Here is a 24,414-nt window from a genome sequence, read left to right as displayed (position 1 = left end):
TGAAAAAATCATATTTTATTTTTCCAATTACGAAGGGCTCAGTGAATGCAAGTACGAAACTTCTGGGGTTCAGTACCTCCAACAAGGTTAAGAACCATTGATTTAACCTGTTTAGTTGTTTGCTTATTCTTAAATTAAAGTACCTAATTTACAGATTTAATTTTTTCAACAATGACATTTAAGCATGTACATCTGCTTAAGAAAACTTACATTAAGTCAAGCAATTTTTGTGATGTGATTGTTTTTTCCCATTGTAACTTCGTTGAAGGTTAGTTATTAGTTTACTTTAGGTAATCTTATGAAGTTTCAGGAGATAAATATGACTACCTCAGTATTCAAAAATAAAATGTTGAAAGCAATTACTTTTTGTGTTGTAGGTAACAACCTCTTGTATGTATCCATGTATGGTCCAAAAGGTCCATGTGAAGAGATATTTGTCAAGCATCTAGGCTACAATCTGTATCAAGTGAATTACGTCTTAAAAGATAAAGGAGATTACATCTTGATAGTGAAGTGGGGTGATGAACACATCCCTGGTAGTCCTTTCAGAGTGGAAGCCTCGTGAATGTTGCCATCCCTTAAAAGACTGATTCACGTCTTTATTCAGCACTGGATTACACTTCTTAAACTGAGAAAATGTTATGAGTTAGCATCATTCAAGGGTCATTTTCATGCTCATTTTTCCTTGCTCATTTCACATCATTTATTCAAAAAGGGACAGATATTCTTTTGAAATATTATAGATATTTCAAACCAAACCCTTTACATGTTTTTAATTTTCTCCTACTTTAAACGTTAACTTAGAATCATGCTTTTCTTTGTAATGGTCCACTACACACAACTTAGGAATTGTAGTTTTAAAGTCTTACAGTGACAGTTAAATTTTCTTCAAAAAATATTCTTCATCACAATTTTACAGAAACAGTTTATTTCACAGTATGAATTTTTTTGTGTAAAGAATGTTAAAATAAACCTTAGGAGTATTTGATCTTTACATTGGTAGTGCTTTGTTTTTGAAGTACATGATCTCACACACTTTCATACATGCTACTTTAATCCAACATGGTGCATTTCGTCTTTAGTGTCTTCATGTATCTCTGCAATAATTGTTTACTGAACTGTAAAACTAAAAATAATATATTTGAAAATTCAAATGTCTAAATCAAAACTATGTGCATCAAACAAAATAAGGCAGTTTATTTGTTACTTTGAAAAAAAAGTTAAAATAATGCGTATTTCTACATATGTTCTTTTAGTGACACGTGTTTCCTTTGATAGTATTGCTAAATATTGATTGGATGATGTAGAAGTCAACACAATCTCTCAATGTGCTGTGTGTTGAAAATAAACTAAATTACAGATGTAAAGAATATTTATGATGCAGAATGATTTTTTGTTTGTTTGCTTGCTTTGATTGAGGTCTAAGGTACCAGAACTTGAAACTATATAATCATTGTTAGAATTACATTTTGAAATAACAGTTACATTGCTAAAAGAAGACTTGTTGCATAATATTTCATATAACTAAAGTATAAAATTAAATAATTGGTTTAAGGACAAATTTCAAGACTAAGAGTTAAACATTAAGAAGTCCAATCACACTAGTGGGAATATCTCAGGATTACAGTTACCAGATTCTCAGAGCTAAAAACTGGGACTTTTTACAATATGGAGTAGCACTGTAATAGCTCTGAAACAATTTAGGTTACATTAACACACTTTTCACCATTTGTTAAGTAATCTGATATTTACTGCATCTTATTTGAAAACCACAGACAAAACTTGTTAAAAGCTTTTCTAGTTAAAAATAATACCAATAAAACGATATACAAACAACATTTGTTAAAAGCTTATCAAGTTAAAAACAATAATAATAAAAGCATAGACAAACAACATTTGTTAAAAAGCTTATCTAATTAATAATAATGATAATAAAATACATGTCTAAGTTTTCTTCATTTTCTTCAAATGAAAAATGTTGCTTCTTTGTTTTCTTTTTAATGGCTAGGTAGGTATTAAAATCTCAATTCTTCCAGCTTCCCAGTGAAACATTTAATTAGAAAAACATGGCAGAGAGGTAGGGAACTCTGTATCATATAATCTATCTTTGTCAGATGATTCTCAAAGTAAAATTTAAAGGATAATTTTATAATACAAACCATGCACATCAAACTTGCTTTTAGGCATAGAAACTGGGACAACTTATACATTTACTGTTTCTGATCAGGACAAAAAAAAACAACAGATTAGAAACTGGGATGATCCCAGTTTTCCTAAGACCTCTGGTAATCCTAATCAAGAGCACAACTTTACATTCTATTGCTTTTTCCAAATACATAAAATTGATTTGGGAAATATACAGTAAGTTGTTGGTGTTTGTCTTTACAAATAGCAATATGAAATATGTAAACAACTGAATTAAATATGTTCATTACTCTAATATGATATTAAAGTGCTCATCTGTTTATATTATTGTTTTAATTTAATTACTTGTTTTCAACTGTATAAAATTGCTTTTACAGTTAATCAATGCTCCTGTTGTCATGAGGTTTAAAGTGTTTATAAAGTTTCTTCACTTATTTAGGAAAACAAAATAGGTCTTGTACTGTGCACATTGTAAATTATTTAAGTGTTTCACTCTTAACATGACACAAAAAATTAATCATTTCAATAGGTATACTTGTATATGCTAATATAGATACAAGCCATGATACTACAGATAACAGTATAACTCCTTTAAATTGGGTTCATGGTGACTTTTCAACCATTCACCAGTGTGTTGCACCCTAGGATGCTTTTGGCAGAATGAAGTTGTCACAATCCTTATGAAGGAAGACATTTCTAGAGCGAAATTATTAAATGATGAATAGCCAAAGGAAACAACATTTTGATGAAAGGAACCTTAAATATTCTCCATGAAACCAGAAAAAAATTTTCAGTAGAGCATTTAGGGTTCTAACATTCTCAAATCCAAAGAACAAGCTAATCCATAGATATGTATATATTGTAAAGGTTATGAAAGAGGACCTAAAAGCTGTTACAGTAAAACTGATCATATTTTGTAGAACTCCTGACAAAAGTAAGGAAGGATTAATATATAATAAATGTGAATTTTGTAATTTGAGGGGTAATGGCATTGCTGAATTCTGTTGACTTCATGTATGTTTTAGATTGGCAGTTGTCTAATTCTGTTGAATTTGTCATTGCTCTTTTTTCTCAGGTTCACTTGCAATATAAAGTTTTCATTGGTGGTAAAACTGTTAAACTTACTTAAAGAGGTGTTGTACAATGTTCGATGAGTTGAGAGCCATCTAGCGGTAAAGGTTACTTTTCCTCTGCACAAAAAGTTATACAAATTTATAGGTTCTTATAAATTTCATAACTTTTATTTCTCTGAAAACATTTAGTTAGTTGAAGTAAGGTTGCTTTGCCTGATGATGACTCTAATAGAGTTCATAACTTGTTTTGAAAGATGTTACTGTTAAAAGGATTATAAATGATAATTTGAAATTGGTGAACTTCAGAATCATTGGCCTTTTTTTTTTTTTTACAAAGAAGAGAACTGAAGTAACTAGTATCATGGTAGTCCCATTCAGCTATGTACCCATCAAATCCTCTAGTGCAGGTCAAATGGACTTTAGTGCATTCATTCTGATTAAACATTGTCTTGTAAGTTAAGTCCACTTACAATATAGAGTCTATTGAAAAGTTATTAAGATTTGTGGTCTAAGAGTGATTTTTTTTGTCCCTCCCATGATTTTAATAATTACTGAGAATGATCAATAATCGAAATGGTTTCATTGGATGCATGGGTTGGGGAACATTGTTCGTATAAATAGTTATTTACCCCTTGTAACTGTGTTACCCACTGCTAAAGGTTACTGAAAAAGAAAATAAACTTTACTCTGTTATCTTTCATATTTATGGTGCAACCCAGTAACTAATACAGTGCCAGAGATAATATTTTAATATATAGTTGTTCAAGACCATGTTAAGTGTGAATGTTTCTTACTGTATTAAGTGGCACATATATAATTTATTTTCAGTTATGCCAAGTTACTTTTTTGTGTTGATTTGTTTTGAGAAAAGAGAATAATATGATACTTTGTGGAATCTTGTTACTTGCTTATGACAGTAATATTGTGACAGTTTAAATTGTTGAAAAGTGCTTTATGAGGAGATTACACAGGTTTAATTTTTCAGTCAAGTTGGTAGAGCACTCATCTGGATTGTGAAAAATATACAGTTCAAATACATCTCAAGAAAAATGAACAAAAATTACCATGGAAAAATTGAAGCTCAACTACTAGCTTGTTTATGAAAGGGGAAGAATTTGGTAGTCTGACTTTTTAAAAAAATACCTCACTAGCAAGTTCTAGTGAGTTAACCTTTTAGCTTAGTTATTTGGTGTGAAAGATGTGTTTTATAGTTTGGCTGAAAAGAATAATACTTTGGAAATTACCATTTAACAACAAAGACTATTTATCAAACACAAAAGTATGGGAAAGATGCAATGAAATAATTCTATTAAAAACATATAGTGCTAATTACCTATTGGAACAAATCTGGGTTTATCTCAAAAGCATAAACAAAGATTATGTCAGCTGAGGCAGTATCTCTTTGAGGAACAGTGCAATACATTTATATCAAATGTATATCTTAAGTAGAAGTAGTGTAACAGTTTTGTTGGCACTTGAAGAAAATAGTGTGATCCATTTTTCTTTTTACTGTAACAATATTTGATTTGATTATCTTTGTATTATGTGATTATAAAATGTTTTCAAACTCAGTCAGTATCAGAGGATTTTGATTCAGTGCTCGTGTTATACTTATCATTAATCTTCCTGATAAACTTCATGCTGAAATTAATGAACTGTTATACTTGGATATCAGTTAAGAAAAATCTAACTTGAGTTGCCATATTTACAGTAATAGTCACTTAAGAATTTAAGGTATGTATGTGTAACAACCAAATAAACATCTTCAACAGAATGTGTGACCTTTCAAATAAACTTGTGTGAAATTCAACAAACAAACAAACTTGTCTGGTCTAACAGTGACTCATATTTACTAGTACTGTATTATATTTAAAGAGCCAAATTTCCTTAAGTGTCCATTTTTTAACTGGAATGTTGAAAAAATATCTTCTGTAAGCATGATTTATGCAGTTCTTCAAAATATAACTACCAAAAAAAACTTATATCAAACATCTAGCCCTTGAGATTTATTCTGTCATATTTTAATACCTTGATAAAAATGACCACTGTTTTTCACGTGTTCTCCTCTACCAGATTATATTGTGTCTAGAATAAAAAGCAAAAAGAAACAAATTATAAGAGGGTTCCTGACTTTTTTCTATGATATATTTCAGCTGCCAACTTTGCTTACCATCCATTCTAAAAATACAAGAATGAAATCCTTCACTAAAATGCATACCACCTTTGTGTATTAGCAAAGACAAGTGAAGAAATTAATTTGATGTTTTTATACTTTTACAGTAAATCCAACTATAGCAGCTAATAAGAATAATTATTATGTATTAAACTTCTTCTGCAGATGATAAAGTAAGCTTTTATTATAACGTGACATATACTAAGAAGTGAAAAGTATACATATAAGAAGTTGAATTCAAATAGTGAACTCCCTTACATGGATCTTACCACGTCCCCAATTATCTGTTTTTTGTAAATAGACTCTTGGTTATTGACTACTGATTTACTTTTGGGATTTATCTGTCATTTAAACCTAAAACTACCACCACGAATAGTAATTTATTGTTAGTTAAACAGTTAAAGATACACACCTGTTATGTAATCACACTATCAAGGTGTTTTCTTGCAGGGAAATGAGTTGATTTGTGACTAATACATTTCAAATGCACCCTACTCTAATCATCTGTAAAGGGTGGAAACTAAATATGGTGGGAAAACCTTTATGCACTCGATGTATTCCCATCTGAAGCAAAATTGAAGTGAAGGAGTTCATGCCATTTCATGTTCAGTGATTTTTATTAATGAATGTAATTTACTCTTACTCTTTCAATTGCTGATAACCACAAATGTTTTGGCTGTTGTGTATAATGATATAACAAAATGACATCATTTGAGTATTGACACTGGATATATGTGTGTGAAAGAGATCACATCCTTAAAAAAACTAATATTATTGCAAGCTCCAAATGAACATACCCAAAATATCTGTTTGTACCCTGTGATTGAGGTGTGATAAAATTATATACTTCACAAATTGATTTTGAAATAATATTTTTATTTACTCAAAAATTTGTAATTATTGTCTTGAAAATAAACAACCACAAAGGAGAACACATGATTACAGTGGTATGCTATTTTGGATATTTTTATATGTAAAGAAGTAATGAAACAAGCAGCTAATAAATTTTCAAAACAAATGTTTACTAATTAATCACAATAAAGGCTTAAGTTATACTTATAACTTTTGGGTTTGTGTTATTGATTTGAAATTAATTTTTTCTACTGATGACATGCTACCTTTAACACCCCACAATTATTTATTTCTTTGGTTTGCTGGAAAATTTTAGCACGTTATATATGTTTGGAGAGCTCTGTTCATCAACAATAATTAAGAAATTATTGTATATTTGTGTAAGGTATGTATACTCAAAAGACATTTGCGCCAGAACACTGGAAACATCAATATGGACACTTAAGAAGGCCTAGCCTTTAAGCAAACTAACTCTGGTCAATAGTTATAGCTAACTGTTCATTTATATTGTAAGTTTACTGTTTTGAACAGTAGAACGTTCAAGCTTCTCACTAAAGTATTTAATATTTTAATCAATTAGAAGTTTTGTCTAGGTTAAAATGCAACACTAGAAAAATCCCATGTTAAAAATAGTATATTTCTTGTTGATCTGTAGTATGAAAACAAGTAAATAAAAATACATCTGTTTGTTTTAGAAGTTTTATGCAAAGCTACACTGAACATTTGTTTATAGCTGCTGATAATTTTGCACTGACAGAGTAAATGGAAAGCAGTTAGTCAAAAAAATTCACATTTTATGGGTCATGAGTTTAAATTCCATAACCAACCATGTTTACCCTCTCAGCTGTAGGGGCATTATAATATAAGAGACAATCTTACTATTCATTGGTAAAAGGTAACCCAACAGTTAGCAGTGAGTAGTGTTAACTAGTTACATTTCCTAGTCTATCACTTCAGAATTGGTCCAGCATGGCCAGGTAGTTAAGGCACTCCACTTGAAATACGAGGGTTGCAGATTCGAATCTCTGTCATGCCAAATATGCTCATCCTTTCAGCCATGGGGCATTATAATGTGAGGGTCAATCCCACTATTCATTGGTAAAAGAGTAGCCCAAGAGTTGGCAATGAATGGTGATGACTACCTGCCTTCCCTGCTAAGTTACAGACAGCTAGTGCAGATAGCCCTTGTGTAGCTTTGCACAAAATTAAAAAAACAACAAAAAAAAAGGTTCAGGATTAAGGATGGTTAGCACACACAGCTTTCAAGTAGCCTTGTATGAAATTCAACAAACAAACTTGTCTCACTTAATAGTGACCCACATCTACTAGTACTACATTGAATTTTATGCAAGTTAACTCTATTAAATACTGGTTTAGAAAATAAAATAAATGGTATATGTTGTATTAATTTTATGTTTTAAGTTGGGCTGTTTGTTAATGTTTCTCTAATTACCAAAATTTTAAATTTCTTTGGGGAGAACAAAAGCTGTTCTTGGTTTTGCTAAGACAGCGAGTTAAATTACTTTTGAAGAATTCTACTCCTCATGAGTAACTCTGGATGAAATAAAAAACAAAACAAGTTTTTTGTAGTAGGAAGATGTGTACGAAACTTGCCTGAATTGTCCTTTATTCACCACAAAATAATCTATATTTATACAAATACTTGAAGAGTAAGCAACATTATTTCATTATTGCTACTAATTTATTCTTCTTAGAGTAATAGTATAGATTTCATGCTATTTATTCTCAAAGTAACTATAAAAACAGATTATTTATGACAAGTCAAGACTAGACTGTGTTTGTTTGTAAAGTATAAAAAAGTGTTATTATAAAACAGATTAAGACAAAACTTTTTAACATTTTAATTAGCCTGAAGATGTTTTAGCTGTTGGTCTGCAATGTGAAGTAAATTAGTATTTAAATTATCATTTGATTAAATAATGCTTTTCAACAAGTCCACAGTTTTACCCTAATTTTCATTAACAAGCCCTAAAAACACTGACTTAACTTTTTACTTTGAATCAATGATATTTATGTTTCCAATTAGTTTTGAATGTAGAGTGATGCCATTTTAACAAATTCAGTAAACAAATTAAATTTAAACTTGTGAAGTTGTTATTGTTATAAAGCATTGTATGGAACAGTGCAAGTGAAGCAAACATCACGTTATAGGTAATTATCCCACTCTGATGATAAAGTGTCCACACTTGGCTTTTTGATTTTGTATGTAATATAATAAAAGGATATTAAAATGATTTGTGATCAACATCAACCAAAATTATTTAATAATTCAAACAATGCATCCAATACACAAAAGTATTCAGACAACTGTGATATTCACAAATATTTTGACATTTCAACATTGATAGACTTTAGACAGTTTACTAACACACAAGTGATATATATATATATGTATATGTGTGTGTTCGTATAGAATATACAGTTTGAAAGACCTGTGAAACTTTTTATTATTATTATTCCTTGAATTTTAAAAGAAAACTGTTTTCTCTTAACAAGTATGCAGGTAACAAAAATTAATTTTTTAATGGATATGTGGTTACATGTTTGGAGACAAAAAACAACTTTCAAAGAAGAAACTTTTCACATTTTTTTAAAATTTTAATTTTGCAAAAAAAAACTTAATTTCTCTTTTTTTTCTTACTGCTGTCTGCAGTCTCACCATACCCCATTGTGGGGTATGCTAAGTCAAAGAATGAAAAACATTAATCAAGTCTGGATGCCATTAGCATCTTCCCTTATTTTAAAATCTGATCAGAATCAGATAATGGAAAGCTGTATACTCCTAATTATTCTTTAATTAAAAATCTTACCAAACAACCTTTATCTTCAACATCTTCAATTTCTAGTATAAACAAAAGCTTAAAAGTAACTCAATTGTACATACTTTAAGTATAAAATTATTTTTATCTTGAAAACCAGAAATTTTTTTACACAAAAACTAATATTTTTTATCTCCAAACATAAAACCTACTCGTTACACAAAACTCCTGTAATTAAACTAACTTTCCTTATGCTAAAAATATTTTAGAGTAGACATGTCCTACAAAAATACTGTATATATATGTTAGAATAATAGATCTTTATGCTTGGTAAACACAAGAAGTAAAGATTTCTACAAAATATATTAGAACTTAATTAAAAGGTAGCTTATCAAATCTGAAGTGAAAGTAGATACTTATAAGCATATCACACCAAACAAAAATTCTCAATGGAGTCATTTCAAATAACTTTAAGTAGGTGTACATATAAAGAAACAGTAGATAAAGTTCAAAATGATAAAAAAACTGGATCCTACAGACTTACCGGTAAACAAATAATTTTTTAATATTTAGAACAAAAATATATTAAAATAAAGTAAAAACGTAAAAATATTTCGACTAATTTAATTAAAACAAGATATTTTTTCTGTGCCATTCTATGTTAACAAATACTTCCCAAAACTTTTTGGTTAATTCTTTAATAATTATTCATATGTATTGATAATTTTGATTTTACGTGTTAAATAGAATAATGTATTTTGAAAAAGTGATAACACAACTGTTATTTACATAAATTCAAATTTTATTTACTAAGCATTAGGAAGAAAATTTTCTGAAGCTCCAAATTACAATCACTAAACAAAAGAACATATTCCTTATAACTGGTTTGATAATCATAAATAATAATTTAAGGAATTTATGATACACTTCTAGAACAAGAATAGTGTTATTCTTTACAGGCAGATTGCTTATGCAGTTTATCCACAAAGAATAAGTATTAATTTAGACCAAATTTTAACATAAGTACTACTTATTTACACCCTATGCAAAACAATGAAACATAAACAAATGTTTTTAGAAGGTAGTGCCAGATAAGTTGTCTTTAACATTTGTTATTTTCTCCTCCTACTGTTAATTTCCATACAATTTAAGAACGAGAAGATTCACTTTGTTGACAAGCCTTAAAAACGTAAATTTTTGACCCAATCTCTACTAGTTTAATTCACGCAGAAACTTTTATATATTATTACAGAGTATCTACCTCAAACCTCTTGAAACTTAGTTTCTGAACCACCTTTTCTTTTCTTTTTTTTTATTCCTCTTCTGATTCAGTATTAAAAATGTGCTGCAATGAACTGTGACTGAAATATCTGACACACCTAACTCACTGATGAACTTTTCAGGAAACAAAAATCACACAGCAAGAAAAAACATCATTTTGTGCTTGTCCTTGTTATCATGAGACACTAGGTCATAGTACAGCATTTGCTCCATTTAGCTTTAGGTGTAGTATCTCCATTATATAAAAGACCATCAAAGGTTGCTGAAAAGAAAAATTAACACATTTCATTTATAAAATTAGTGTATGATAGTAATACCTATGAAAAGTGATGGATTAAGATATCTTGGAGCCTCAGGACTGTGAATAATATGTAACCTCCTAAAAGATATTTTTTTACAAGACAAACATTACTTCGTATACTTTCTCTTACTTTCTCCTAAGCTTACTCATTTTTATTACTTTTAAATGATAACATTATTTACAAATTCACTTAAATTTTTAGTGGATAATTCAAACCATAACAAGTGTAATTTTTAGAAAAATCTTTCTTAGATTTATGATAGGCAAAGAAAACATAGGCCCTTCATTGCTGAATTAGCCTAAAGGTTAGGTCAATCTACAGGGTAAATAAGCAAGGCTTGCTTAAACCTACTCTAGTGATTCCTATCAGCCTAGATTAATTTACCTGTAAGTAAGCTGTGAATATTCTTAGTTAGGCTACATTCGAACTATATTAAATAAGTCTAATTAGATGTTTTTGGGCCACTTAAATTTAGCCTACATGCATTAGGCCAAATGAAATGGTAAATTTTTTACTACCTCACATAGTCTGCACTTAAAGTTTTAACTCTATGGTTTTATAAAATAGGTCAACCTGTGGCCCATGTAAGGTTTTCTTCAAGAAATATGTAGTACAATATCTTACTCTGTCTTTCATCACGGTAAAAGTTTGGTCTAACTGCACCAACAAAAAGTCACACAAATGGGTCTAATACCATAACAATATATTGTTTGAACAGTTAGATATAACAAAGTTGCAGTGAATACATCGTTAATCCCTTGTTCCCCAGTCTCATACAAGTCATTTGTGCAACATCAATTATTAAATAACTTATAGTGATCTCGAGTGAGAAGTGTGGTAACCTATAGGATAGTAGCTGGTCTTTTTTACCTTAAACTGAGCATATGACATATATTTTTATGGTTTGGTTACTGATAATCACTTCATTCAGGGCTCAATAGATAAAACTTTCATTGTAAATCTTGATTACAAAAGTTAATATCAAAAACAGATATCTTTTAAATTTCTGTGCAAAATTATTTTAAAAAGCAGTTATTGTTTAAAGAAGTGAATTTGTTAAAAGTATGGAAACGAAACAATTAAAACAGTTTTGACACACATACATCAGACCATGCTTAATCTCACTGTAAGTAAGAGAGTGCAACATCCCTAACCTTTCCAATTTCCTTGTTGAAGGTTAAAACTCTCCAAATCTGGGCGAGTATATGCAGGAACAGTGACACGATTTTGGTAAGTAGTTTCTGCTGCTACTTCATTATATTTTGCTTCAGTAACAGCTTGCCAGTTGATTCCATCCTTTGTTGCTACATAAGCTCTCTTACTTGGATCTGTGGCATACACTAACTCTGAGGAAGTATCATATCCTAAAAATTCTGCTATATTCCTACTGAAAGCTGAAAAAAATAAATTATATATTTTGATTTTTTCTTGTAAAATCACCACATATGGGAAAAAGAGAAAAATGTTAATAGTCTCAAAATCCTGAAGAGGTATTTACACACAACAATAAAACTTTTACTGTAATTTTAAACTGAAACACAAGTTTTTCATATCAGGTGCCTTTTTTGTAAAAGTATGGCCATTTTCCTTATAGTATTTTTATTATACAGATGATAATAATAAAGAATCGAAAATGTGGTGAATGAATTATGCTGTACACAGTAATATTATGTTTTATTACTAATTATACACAGGAAGTTTTGGAAGGTTTTAAAAATTAATTGTTTCTTCACATTTTATTAAAAAACATTTTGAGAACACTAAAGCAAATATGATAATAATGTATAATCCAAACCATATTCATACTTTTAACATATAAACAGTATCAGTGTTGGTAAACACTTAAGAAAGATTAAATCTCCAAACAAACAAACTTTCTTGTGATAAATTGAGAGTAATGCACAGGAGCATTGAGAGCCACCATGGAACCTGGGGCAAATATTCTCATTGGACTCCTTTCTCTTTCATTCTGTTTTTTTTAGAATTTTCAAGAACTTATTAAGGAAAATCTTAAGTTGCAAGAGTAACAAGCTCATAAACAAGGCAAAATCATAGCAGTTCATACTATAAGTGTAAAAATATTAATAAAATAACAACAAATATCTATTAAATTCGTAAAGTAACAAATATATATCAAATATTACTCAAATTATTATTTCAATTGTTCTAAATGCATCAAGTGTTTATATGCAAAGAAAAGCCAAAATTATGCTTTTTATGATTAAACTAAAATATAGTTTAGAGATGCTTTGTAGGATTTATGGCATAACCATGTTTAATTTGTACAGGTCGCTGAAAAGTTACCCCCTATTGGTGGACCTGGTCACATAACATTTTAAGGCTCTTGAAACTTGCTAAATTCTTTCCAAGTTTTTACTTCAATCATCACAAAAAACAATTTCAAAACAAAACCAGGAATAAGAACAGGATCAAACAAAAAATAATCCTCTCACTACAATCAAAATAAGTTTCATTCATTAGTAGCCAGAAAACCTTCATTTATTTAAAAAAAAACATTTTATAACTGCTGGATTTAATTTTTAACCTGTCTCTCAAAACATGAAATATGTTATTCTAGTCTTTACATATAAATGTACATAATAATAAATGTAAACAAAGACTTTTTTATCTGTATTTTTAACAATGCTATATGTTATTTCAAATATTGTAATATTTTAGTTATTGTGAATAACAAAACTTTAAGTATAAAAAAGAAAATAATTTTACTTGGTGAAAGTTAATTGAGTTGGCACATATAAACATGTTAAAATAAGTTTTCACCTTATTACTGCTACTAGCTTATTAACTGGAATTAAATTAAAACTAGATTCCATGGTATTTAAGAAGCAATTACACAGAACTCTAGCAAAAGGTCTTATGAAATGCTTGTTCATATTATTATCAAGTTAAATATCAATACAGAAAACTTAAACAGTATTACTCTTAAAAATATCAAAACTATATTACCTTTCCATGTAGTTCCACCATCAGCTGATGAAAAACATTGACGTATGCTGTAGAATAGAAATGTCACTAAAACTCTAAAAAGGTGATATTTTAAACAACTTCCATTTTTCATATTATTTTCTTTTGGGGTGTAAAATGTCTTGCTGTACATATCAGTTTGTTTTTATTATCAAATTATGAGCTTATTGGTTTATATGTTACTGAAAGTTAAAAAGGAACAACTACCAACTGTTAACGGAAACAATCATGCACAAAATATTAAAAATGCATAATTTTATCTTGCTTCTATATGTTGATAACCTTCCAGACTAAACTAATGATTGGTTAGAAATAATTCTTACTTTTTACTAGTGATGTAATTTACAGATTAACATGGAGTACGTTTTTGTAGCCTTCAAAACATAAATCAGGAAATAAACTTTTACTATCATTGATGGCTTTTAAGCATAAGCAACATATGCAACTGATTAACTGGTACCAAACACTAGTTAGTTAAAAGATAACATTTTCAAACAAAACGTATAAATTACTCTTATCTCTTTCAAAGGTTCAACAAAATATGTAGGTTAATTTCTTAAAATAAGAGACATCTAACCTAAGACTTAATTTTAAAAAATAAAGGGGAAAGTGTAAGTTCCTCCATGAGTAGCCAATTAGTAGTTGTACAAGTTGGTTAGCTTGTGGCTGGGCACATGTGCTTGCTATTTATTGTATTGCATAAACTACAACCTTAAATCAGAATTAGAAGTATTCAAGCTCAGAAATAGATAAAATTGATCATATCTTAATGCGATCAAGAGTGAGTAACCCGTATATGTATATAATAAAAAAGAAGTTAGTTGTTGGCCTACCTTATTTTACTCACTGCATCACAGAAGTACACAATATCATTAACTGTGTCTACAGCAAAATGTCGACCCACTCGAGCTTTGAAAATCAAATTTGGAAATCTTTATTAGAAGCATTTTTGACACATAATCATAATTATAATCAGGACTGCAGTCAGTCCTTAGCAATGTAACAGGTGTTTTACATTGTTTTTATTTAACAAGTGAACTTTTTGAACAATATATTTTCACTTCTGCCAATCAACAAATATAATAAAGAAAAAAATCTAGTATGAGAGAAATAAAAACATTTAATCTCAATTTTAATATAATTAATTTTTCAATTGGGGTGGAGGTAGAGTGCAAGCCCTACAGTGCCATATATTATATGCAGGTTATCACCTCCACACTCCATAATAAACCCATGCTACTTTTATGTGTAATAGGACTAAAGCCCTGATAGTTGATGTAGGAGTATTCTTTTATCCAACATCCTAACAAGTGATAAACCTAAACTAAATACAAGTATATCCTTTTACTTCTTAATTTAAAGAAAATTCTGGATATCTGTTAATGGATAATACATTTTGGTTTCTACATTTTACTCTTACTTTATACAAAGGAAATTCAATCGTCTCAGCATACCATAAATGCATGGAAATTGATTTCTGAAAGTAAAATAGTTTTAAAAACTTATAAAGTTTTCATCTGAATGCTGTTTTTACTGAAAATTAGTTGAAACTCAAACAAAACTTCTTAATAACCTCTACTTTCCTTATATTACAAAACAGAAACATGTATGTTTAAGGAATCTAATGAGAAAACTTTTAGCATCATCCTAGTGTTTCACCATATTACATAAATATCTTTCAAACTTGCTAACTATAAAAAATACTATTTTCTTCAGTATGAAAATTAAATAAAAAATCAAAGACATTCAAGTCCCCCAAATTATTCATGACTGATGGAAGCATTTGACCCACATACCAAAATATATAGGGTTGTTACCTGTTATTCCAAGTCAAATAAAGGATGTTGCAATTGTGTACAATAGTGTATTAGTTACTCAGAGAATGTTAGTGTTTATAAAAAAATATGTATTTCAAAATTTTGTGATATCACAGTTAGGAACAATTAGTATATTACAAGGTCGATAATGGTCAGCTATTATGCAATAAGTCATAAAGTCGTTAAAAATTACTCTTTCAAATTATTTTAATTAATACAGGCGTTGAACATTTAACACATTCATTAATATGCAAAAACGCTCACTATTTATAAATTTCATCAGTATTTTCAACTTTAATCAAATAGTATAATTTAAATAAAGCCCATGACTTTAAAAGAAGTACAATAAATTTATAGTTTCATTGCAGCTTACCTTCCTGATTATAAGTACTATTTTATTACAAGTTATAGTTTTTGTAGTATGGAAGAATATTTTAAAAACAAATATTATATTTCAATCACTGGTGTGATAATTCTTAAGTATACTAGTTTTAATGATAAAGAAGGTTTTCTTTCACCATTGAAACTTGTGCAAATAAGTATGATTGCAACAGTGATCAAAATATCACACTTGTTTTAAAGATACTATTCCTTAGTGTAAAAACCTGTAATTTGTAATAAAAAATACAGTGAAGGTTTAAACAGTAATGAATTTGGATCAAAATCTTCAAATACATAATAGTTATTAAAGCATTGTCTATAAATGTATATATGACACTAATCATATTTAAGCAGAATAAAAGACAAACACAATATTTATACAGTGCATGGTTATCAGGTTGAGCTACTGCAAGACAGGAACTTATTTCCTGATAAAGTAAAGCATTTTATGACCATTTGGATTTCTTTCTTCTTGACCATACTTGACTATCAACAGAGCTTCTACAACAGACTTTAATGGGATTGTATAAGAAAATTCTGTCTTCATGATCCAATAAAATGGTTTATGTTCAATATTTTCCTCAATCCTTTCCTATAACAAAATATAAACATTTTCTATAACACTTTAATCTAATAATAGCAAAAACTATCACAATCCAAATTACACTCACTTGTATCACTGGCATACACTGTTGGGTCCGGTGGACAGGTCACTGGAAAGATTAAGGATTTTATTGATGTACTGACATCTCTCTTATTATTTTATTATTATAAGTATTAATATAGTTTCATAGGATGTAATTTTACTAAATCATTCAATCACAGTGTGCAAATGGTACTCAAGATAAAAAACACCAAAGAAGTATGATATACACAAATATTTTCCTCTTATTCCTCAATCATAATGATCCCTATCAGTATGTGATAATCACCATTTATATCTGTGCTCTGAAACCAAGTATACAGTCACAATGTTTGTTTGTTTGTTTTAAGTAATCTCCTTGGCCATCACCAGGTGCTTGTAGACATATTTAAATGAGTGAATCTCACTTTATCCATACTTTTACCTTAAAACTTTCATCCTTATCTTGTATAAATCTCACCACACAGTTTATCATGCTTTTGTAAAAAATATAGCAGGTATACTTCTACAGCTAGTGAATATTTTAATAATAAATATGAATCTTTGATGTACTATTTTAACATGTAAAATAAAAACATTCCAATTTATAAATTGTTTGAAACAGAAATGCACCTTTTGAATTCCCAAAAGCAAGATGTTTTTAATAATGTATATATTTCATGTTTACACAAATTAAAGAAACTGTTTACAAAATATTTTTAACCACTAAACTAATTCTTGTAGAATTTAACAGCTACACTGCTAAATGATAATTTAATTACAAAATAATACTTTTGTTTTTCAGTATTTTATTGATTCACTTTACTTTCTTGCATTATTAAATCTATCACACTTCAAACAAAACATCATCTATTTACTCAAACTTCAATATCGAAAAATGTTTACTTTTATGAAAAACATTTTCACCAGTAGTACTAGAGTTATTCTTTATGTCTACAAAAAAGTATTATCAGAACAACTTACGGCATTACATACTATCCACTATATAAAATGTAATAACCAGAAATTTGTTAATTAGTCTCCTTTGCAGGTTCTCAGAATTACCTTTTAAAACCCTCAAGTCATTTTGAGAAAAACATAAGCCATTTTTCATTCACAATCTCATGACGATGTTTTACAGTTTTCATTTTTCGACCAAAATGTGAAAACAAACCCCATTTATATACATTTTTTGTCATAAGTGACTAGTGATTTTGTAATAATAATTAAAATTTAAATGAAACTATAATTTTAAGACTATTTGCATTTCTTGGATAACTGTTGGAAAAGTTTAATCACTATAATCATTTATAATTACTAATTCTAAATGATTAATATTGACAATTACTTAATGTTGTTGTTGTTGGAATTTCGCACAAAGCTACTCGAAGGCTATCTGTGCTAGCCGTCCCTAATTTAGCAGTGTAAGACTAGAGGGAAGGCAGCTAGTCATCACCACCCACCGCCAACTCTTGGGCTACTCTTTTACCAACGAATAGTGGGATTATGGCCAAGCGAAAGGCGTGCGACTCGTAATCTGAGGGTCGCGGGTTCGCGCCCGAGTCGCGCCAAAACATGCTCGCCCTCTCAGCCGTGGGGGCGTTATAATGTTACGGTCAATCCCACTTTTCGTTGGTAAAAGAGTAGCCCAAGAGTTGGCGGTGGGTGGTGATGACTAGCTGCCTTTCCTCTAGTCTTACACTGCTAAATTAGGGACGGCTAGCAGAGATAGCTCTCGAGTAGCTTTGTGCGAAATTCCAAAAAAAAAACAAACAAACAAACAACCTGTGGGTTACCACAGTTGTATCCAAAGCTCTAAACAACTCTCGTTTTCATCAAAAGTCCACACAGGCAGGTTCAGTTACTTTAAAACCCAACTGGTAAGATAAATTCTTCTTCTCTACCTTGTTATTACAAAACAAGCTGCAATTATTATATTTTAAAAAAGTCACCAGTATAACAATTTATGGATAAATTCATGATCACCCAGTTTGACTTCACTTTTTTCACTTTTACTTTCACTAACTTACTTTCTCTGTATATCAACATGTATTCATAATACACAATAGAAAATCTATAAATATTTCGCTCTCTACTTACAAAAATATTAAATATAAAGAAAATCTTTGAAGCTTCGAATAAGATTTCATGAGCAATATCTCAAAAGCCAGGTACAACTGAAACAGAGTTATGTAATGAAAGTTATTGCTTTTAAACTAATTAAATTTAACACTCTAATATTAGACCACTATATAAACTAAATAATAATTAAATATTACACCACTATATAAACTAAATAATAACTCTTACAACTGAACAGCCTTGTTTATTCAACAATATCTTAAATTAAGATTTTTAATTTAAGGCCTTGATATATAGGTTCAGTTTGTATAAAGGCACTATTATAAAAATAAACATACTAAAATTAAATTTAATACATACTTAAACTTGATGCCTATTTGCTTTAAGATCTGCAACATTTAACTTACTATTTATATGAGGTCCTATGGAACATCCATAAAATTCTACTCGTAATCCAATGTATGTATCTGACGCATCTGTGTTTGCCTCTTCCACAGTAAGACGAATGTATCGAGCCTGGATGGGCTTGACTAGGTCACTAATGGCCTCATCTCCAACGTACGTTAATGGAGTTTTCTTTAGAAGAATTGTTACGTGAAAAGAAAAACAAGTTTTTTTTGTGTACAAATTACTAATTAGGCAAAAAGAAATTTATTTTAAACATTTCTTGTTGTAAGTAATCTGTAAGGGGCACTTACTGCTTAAAATTAGGCGTAGCTGTTTATTTCATCAGCTGTTAAAAATGCCACGTAAAAAGCTTGTTAAACAGTTGGTTCATTTTTAGAAAACTGGTTAGATGGAAGAAAACATAGGGTTGTTATAAATGGAGTTAAGTAGAACTGGATTAATGGCATGAGTGGAGTACCTCAGGATTCAGTGTTAGTACCTGATTTAAATAACTGACAGATGAAGGAATGGTCCATATATTATTTAAATTTACTGATAACACTGAAGTTTGAGTGTTGCTGGCTGTGAGGAGGATGCTACTACCTTACAAAAGGATTTGAAGTATTTTGTGAATTGGGCAAATAAATGGCTCTTAATTATAATAAATGTAAGGTTATGCATGTTGGATATAAAAACTTGAATTATGAGTATACTTTTTGGTGGGAGTAATCTTTTTTATGAAAGACAAAAAAATATTGACTGTTCTAGCTCATAAGGCTCATTGGTATTTTAAACTATCTAAGCAATGTGCTTTTAATGATAGCAGGGTAAATAGAAATTTAGGTTGTATTTATAGAAATAGTGAAAACAAGTCTAAAGAAGTTATATAGGTCAATTATTTTAGCTACATTTGCAATATTTTTTACAGACTTAGGCTCTTTACTTCAGAAGGAACATTGAATTGATGGAAAGGGTTCAAAAGACAGCTACTAGAATGAAACCCAGAATGAAAATATTATCATATAAGTATAGGTTAATATGTCTGAACTTTGTTTCTCTTGGACAGAGTTAGAGGGTATCTGGTTGAGGTGTTTAAGAATGTTAAGGAAATTGACTATGTTGATCCACCATATTTTTTCATATTCAACGATAAGAATTGTAAGACTAATGGGCACAGATACAGATATAAAATTTTGGCAGGGTAGATGTCTTCTTCAGATAAGACAGTTTTATTTTTCTAATGGGATGATTGGTCTTTGGAAAAGGTTTGCTTCAAATGAGATATATGCAGTTAATTTAAGGAAGTTTAAGGGAAACCTATCAAGATAAATATTTAAGTTGTATGTGTTGGCTTTGAGATAATTTTTTATTAAAGGTTACATTTAATTTAGTAAATAGGATAGTCTAAATGAAACAGAAGGTCCCTTGTTATCCTCTAATGTTATATTATATAATTCTCAATAAGACACAATATAAATACTGAATGGCAACCACAGAAATCATCTTAAATATTACTCCATTATAAGAGATGAAATAATTTTCTTCCACTCTGGTTACAAATTAATAATGTGTACACTATCTCATAACTATAACTACTGAGGAAACTGTTAATTACACATTAACTTCAACTACTATATCTTTACATTCATAGAAATGGCTTGAAATAAAATATCCAGATAACTGGTTCAAATGGATCAGCCAGCCTGAGCCAGATAAATGATTCAAGTGAATTAGCCAGCTTGAGCCAGCTATTGTAAGATGAGTGTTACTAACAAAAAGCATAATAAATGCTTATACACAAACTTTCTTGCAGCTTATAGGTCAACAGGTTTACAAAAATTAGTGAAATATTAAAAAAGAATAGTTAATGAATAAACTATAGTTTACTAACTTAGAATCTTACAAAGTTACCCTTTCAGTTTAATTTGTGATTACTGTGTTATTATTTTAAAGTAAAACACAGTCAAGAGAATATATATACAAGTATGTATGCAATAAAAATTATAATTGAAACAAGTTATTATTACGTTCTGAAACCTTCAAACAACATCTTTCCTGATACTGACTCACTTACAACTGGTAATAAATACACAGATTTTATTCAAACGTTTCAATCTTTACATTATATTGGAAATTATACTAGCTCTGTGTTACTGATGGAGATAGGTATAAGTCAGATCTATTCCAGTAGCGAGTATTAAAACAAAAATGATTGATTAACAATGTCCTTTATGAGACAAATTGTCTTCAAAAATAAATTCATTCTGTCCAAAAGAGAACAAACTTTTGTACCTTTGTAATAAAAAAAAGAAAAGCCTATTGCATGTAACATAAGGCTTAAAGAAATACTATTCTTACTTAATATATGTTTAATATTTTATTTACAATATGAACTTGCATGTACCAGAGTAGACATAAGCCATTTATTTAGAGTTAAAAACTTTGTACTGTAAGATTTAACATTTTTACTTAATATAAATTTGAATTACAGGAATGATATATAAATACATATATTTTTGAACGATGGCTCTAAACTTACCTCATTTGCATATAGCCAATCACTGCCAGTATTGCCATACATCAACCTAAACTGAGTGACATAGCGAGTTGAGGCATCCTTTATCACTAGAATCCTAGTTACACGTGTAAGTTGCTGGAAATCAACTTGAAGATATTGTACGTATGATCCTTGTTGCATTGAAGGTGCCCACACTGTTTGAAAGCACATATAACATTTCAACATTTATGTCTATTCTCCCAATGTCAATAATAAGTGTAAAGCACTTGAACAAAACCACAAATATTCAGTTATTATATAAAACCTGTTATTGTTTTCTAAAATGTAAGATTTACAGTAGTAGTAAAGATAAACTGAAGACACCATCAAATACACCATAATATGTCTAATGAGCATTTGTAATAATGTAAAAGTTTATAGAAGACAAAAACATATATACTGTGTAACCAAGTTTTATAAAGCTAAATTTCTCAAAAATCTAAAGTCTTGTATTTTGACTGTTTTCTGAAAATATTAAATTTTTAGTATCAGTGGTCACAGTAAGGGTTTTCAAACGTAACTTCATTTTTGCAAAAAAGCTTTCTGTTTATACAATGAAATAAAACATATTTTCAAAATAAAATCAGTTCTAAAAGTTCAACTTCTTTTAAATATTAAAAGGTAAGAGAGAGAAGTTAATAAAATTAATATTATTTGAAACATTAGAAGCTTGTGACGTATATACGAAAACTCTAATCTTAAAAAAATACCACACCAATGATCACCAAGCATAATCAGGTAATATTTCTATAATTAGGAAGTATTTCCATAGCAATAAATAAAACAACTGAAAGTTCTGCAAACAAGGCCCAGCATGACCAGATAATATGGCATTCGACTTGTAATCTGAGGGTTGTATGTTCGAACCCCTGTCACACCAAATATGCTTGCCCATTCAGCCGTGGAGGCATTATAATATGATGGTGAATCCAACTATTCGTTGGTAAAAGAGTAGCCCAAGAGTTGGAGGTGGGTGGTGATAACTAGCTGCCTTCCCTCTAGTCTTATGCTGCTAAATTAGGGATGGATAGCGCAGATAGGCCTTGTATAGCTTTGCACGAAATTCAAACAAACAAGCAAGACTACATGAGGGCTGTCTACACTAGTCATCCCAAATTTAGCAGCGAAAGACTGAAGAGAAGGCAGTTAGTCACCACTACCTTCCGTCAATGAGCACCCTAAGTCCTTTGAGCATTTACTTCATATAAACTAAGTATAAAATTGTCTGAAAATTGTTTGTTTTATCAAAAAGCTGAACAATGGGTTATTTGCATTCTGTACACTAGATTTTGTCATCTCAAGTTTGTTTATTTGAAATTAAGAACAAAGCTACATAATGAGATATCTGTTTTATGGCCACTACGGGTATCAAAACCCCGGTTTCTAGCGATGCAAGTCCGTTGTGCCACTGGAAGGGGATGCATCATTTTAAGTCTCTAAGCTTATTGCTGATCAACCAGGAACTCCAAAATTATGATGATAACAAATTTTAGACATAAATATAATCTATGTAAACTCACTTAGTTAAATTTTGTCTCAACATTTTATTGCATTTAAGAATATGGGAAACCTTTATTTATAATCTTATTTATGGGAAATGAGTAATTGACACCTCATTATTGAGTTGTTCTGCAAAAATAATACATTTAAGAGTTAACCTTTAAAAATTACAAAAAATTGGTAAGTTTCAATTGTAAAACAATAAAAAACAAACATAAAACATTATTTATTTTTCTTTAATGAAAATGTCATGAGTGTTGCAAAAAAAGCAAAGCACTTTCATCGATAATTGTGGCTATAAATAAATACTTCAATAAAATCTATGCTGTGATGATAGCTCATTTTCAAAATAAAATTTCAATAAAATCCTTTTACTCACTCTGAAGATTATTGAATGACAAGTATAAAAATTTTAGAAAATCTCTCAGATCCAACATCCTTCCACAGGATCTATTAGCTACAGCCTTCCACAGGATCTATTAGCTACACCTAGTATTTTTACTTGTATAATAAAATAAAAAGTAATTTCTATTAGTTCTTGTGTGGAAAGGTTTTAAACTAGCAAACTATGCAACAATGAAATTAGAACTAAAGAATTAAGAATAATGTTACTACAGATGCAAAGAAAAGTTTTTAAACTTCAGTAAGCTATGCTGAAATGAAATAAGGAGAATAAAAATATGAATTACATCATACGAAGTTTTTAAACTTCTTTATATTATGTAAATATGAAAGTAGAAGTAGGAAGATACAGGCATCACCACATATATATGGAATGTTTTTGAACTTCTCTAAACTATGCAAAAATGAAAATAGAAGTTGAGAAACGACAGAGTTTAGTAGAATGGAAATTTTATGACTTTTAAAAATTATAAGATGATTAGTGGAATAGGGAAAATATTATTTTTGAAATGTAAGAGAGTAGCATTAGTAAGTTGAATGGAAAAGTACTCTTTCAGAGACAGATAGCCTCTGTAAACGTAATTTTTTAAGAAAAACGTTTTAATTACTTCATATGTAGAGTATAAGGCCATATTTTATGCATACATTATCATGAAAATATAGTTATGAAACATTCCTTTCAATAACACAAATAACAATTTATTTGTTATAGAAACATATCTATGACTTGCAAATATATACGTATGTATTGCATTACATTTCCACTTTTCATAGACTTAAAAAAGTAAAACAATAAAAATTATTAGTTTCGATAGGAAAAATTATCTTGTTTGCATGATGAAATAGTGTTTTTTAAGATTCTAAGGTAAAATAAATAATTAAATATTGTGATTTAAATATGCCAGTCTTTCTTTGTTGTCATATCTCATATTAATATTTATTTACATTTAAGCACAATGCTAAGCAATGAGCTGTTTGCCACGAGTAACAAAACCCAGTTTCTAGCATTGTAAGTCTGCAGACATGCTGCCATGCTAATAGGAGGCATGGATTCATGGATTATGTTTTGGAACTT

At 29.5% G+C, this 24,414-nt stretch overlaps 2 protein-coding genes across 4 annotated transcripts in view; one reads left to right on the top strand and one right to left on the bottom strand.

Annotated features, from left to right (window-relative positions):
* The window catches only part of LOC143238645 (filamin-A-like), a 68,390-nt gene extending 61,937 nt beyond the window's left edge, over positions 1 to 6,453 (top strand). For all 3 annotated transcript variants that reach the window (XM_076479052.1, XM_076479053.1, XM_076479051.1), the window contains one exon: positions 378 to 6,453. In XM_076479052.1, coding sequence (XP_076335167.1) covers positions 378 to 565 — 188 coding nt within the window. In that variant the 3' untranslated portion in view covers positions 566 to 6,453. The remainder of the gene's footprint in view (positions 1 to 377) is intronic.
* A 2,034-nt stretch (positions 6,454 to 8,487) lies between these two features.
* LOC143238644 (uncharacterized) overlaps positions 8,488 to 24,414 on the bottom strand; it is a 121,355-nt gene continuing 105,428 nt past the window's right edge. Inside the window, exons 25-31 of the mRNA XM_076479050.1 lie at positions 21,420 to 21,592; positions 18,901 to 19,069; positions 16,461 to 16,502; positions 14,425 to 14,500; positions 13,574 to 13,620; positions 11,761 to 12,000; positions 8,488 to 10,566 (exon numbers count right to left, since the gene is read on the bottom strand). Coding sequence (XP_076335165.1) covers positions 10,490 to 10,566; positions 11,761 to 12,000; positions 13,574 to 13,620; positions 14,425 to 14,500; positions 16,461 to 16,502; positions 18,901 to 19,069; positions 21,420 to 21,592 — 824 coding nt within the window. The 3' untranslated portion in view covers positions 8,488 to 10,489. The remainder of the gene's footprint in view (positions 10,567 to 11,760; positions 12,001 to 13,573; positions 13,621 to 14,424; positions 14,501 to 16,460; positions 16,503 to 18,900; positions 19,070 to 21,419; positions 21,593 to 24,414) is intronic.

The sequence above is a fragment of the Tachypleus tridentatus genome, chromosome 13 (genome assembly GCF_004210375.1).
Source record: "Tachypleus tridentatus isolate NWPU-2018 chromosome 13, ASM421037v1, whole genome shotgun sequence".
In the NCBI taxonomy this organism is placed as follows: Eukaryota; Metazoa; Arthropoda; class Merostomata; order Xiphosura; family Limulidae; genus Tachypleus; species Tachypleus tridentatus.
Note: the sequence above shows the minus strand (reverse complement) of the source record. Positions and strands in the feature narration are given on the sequence as shown.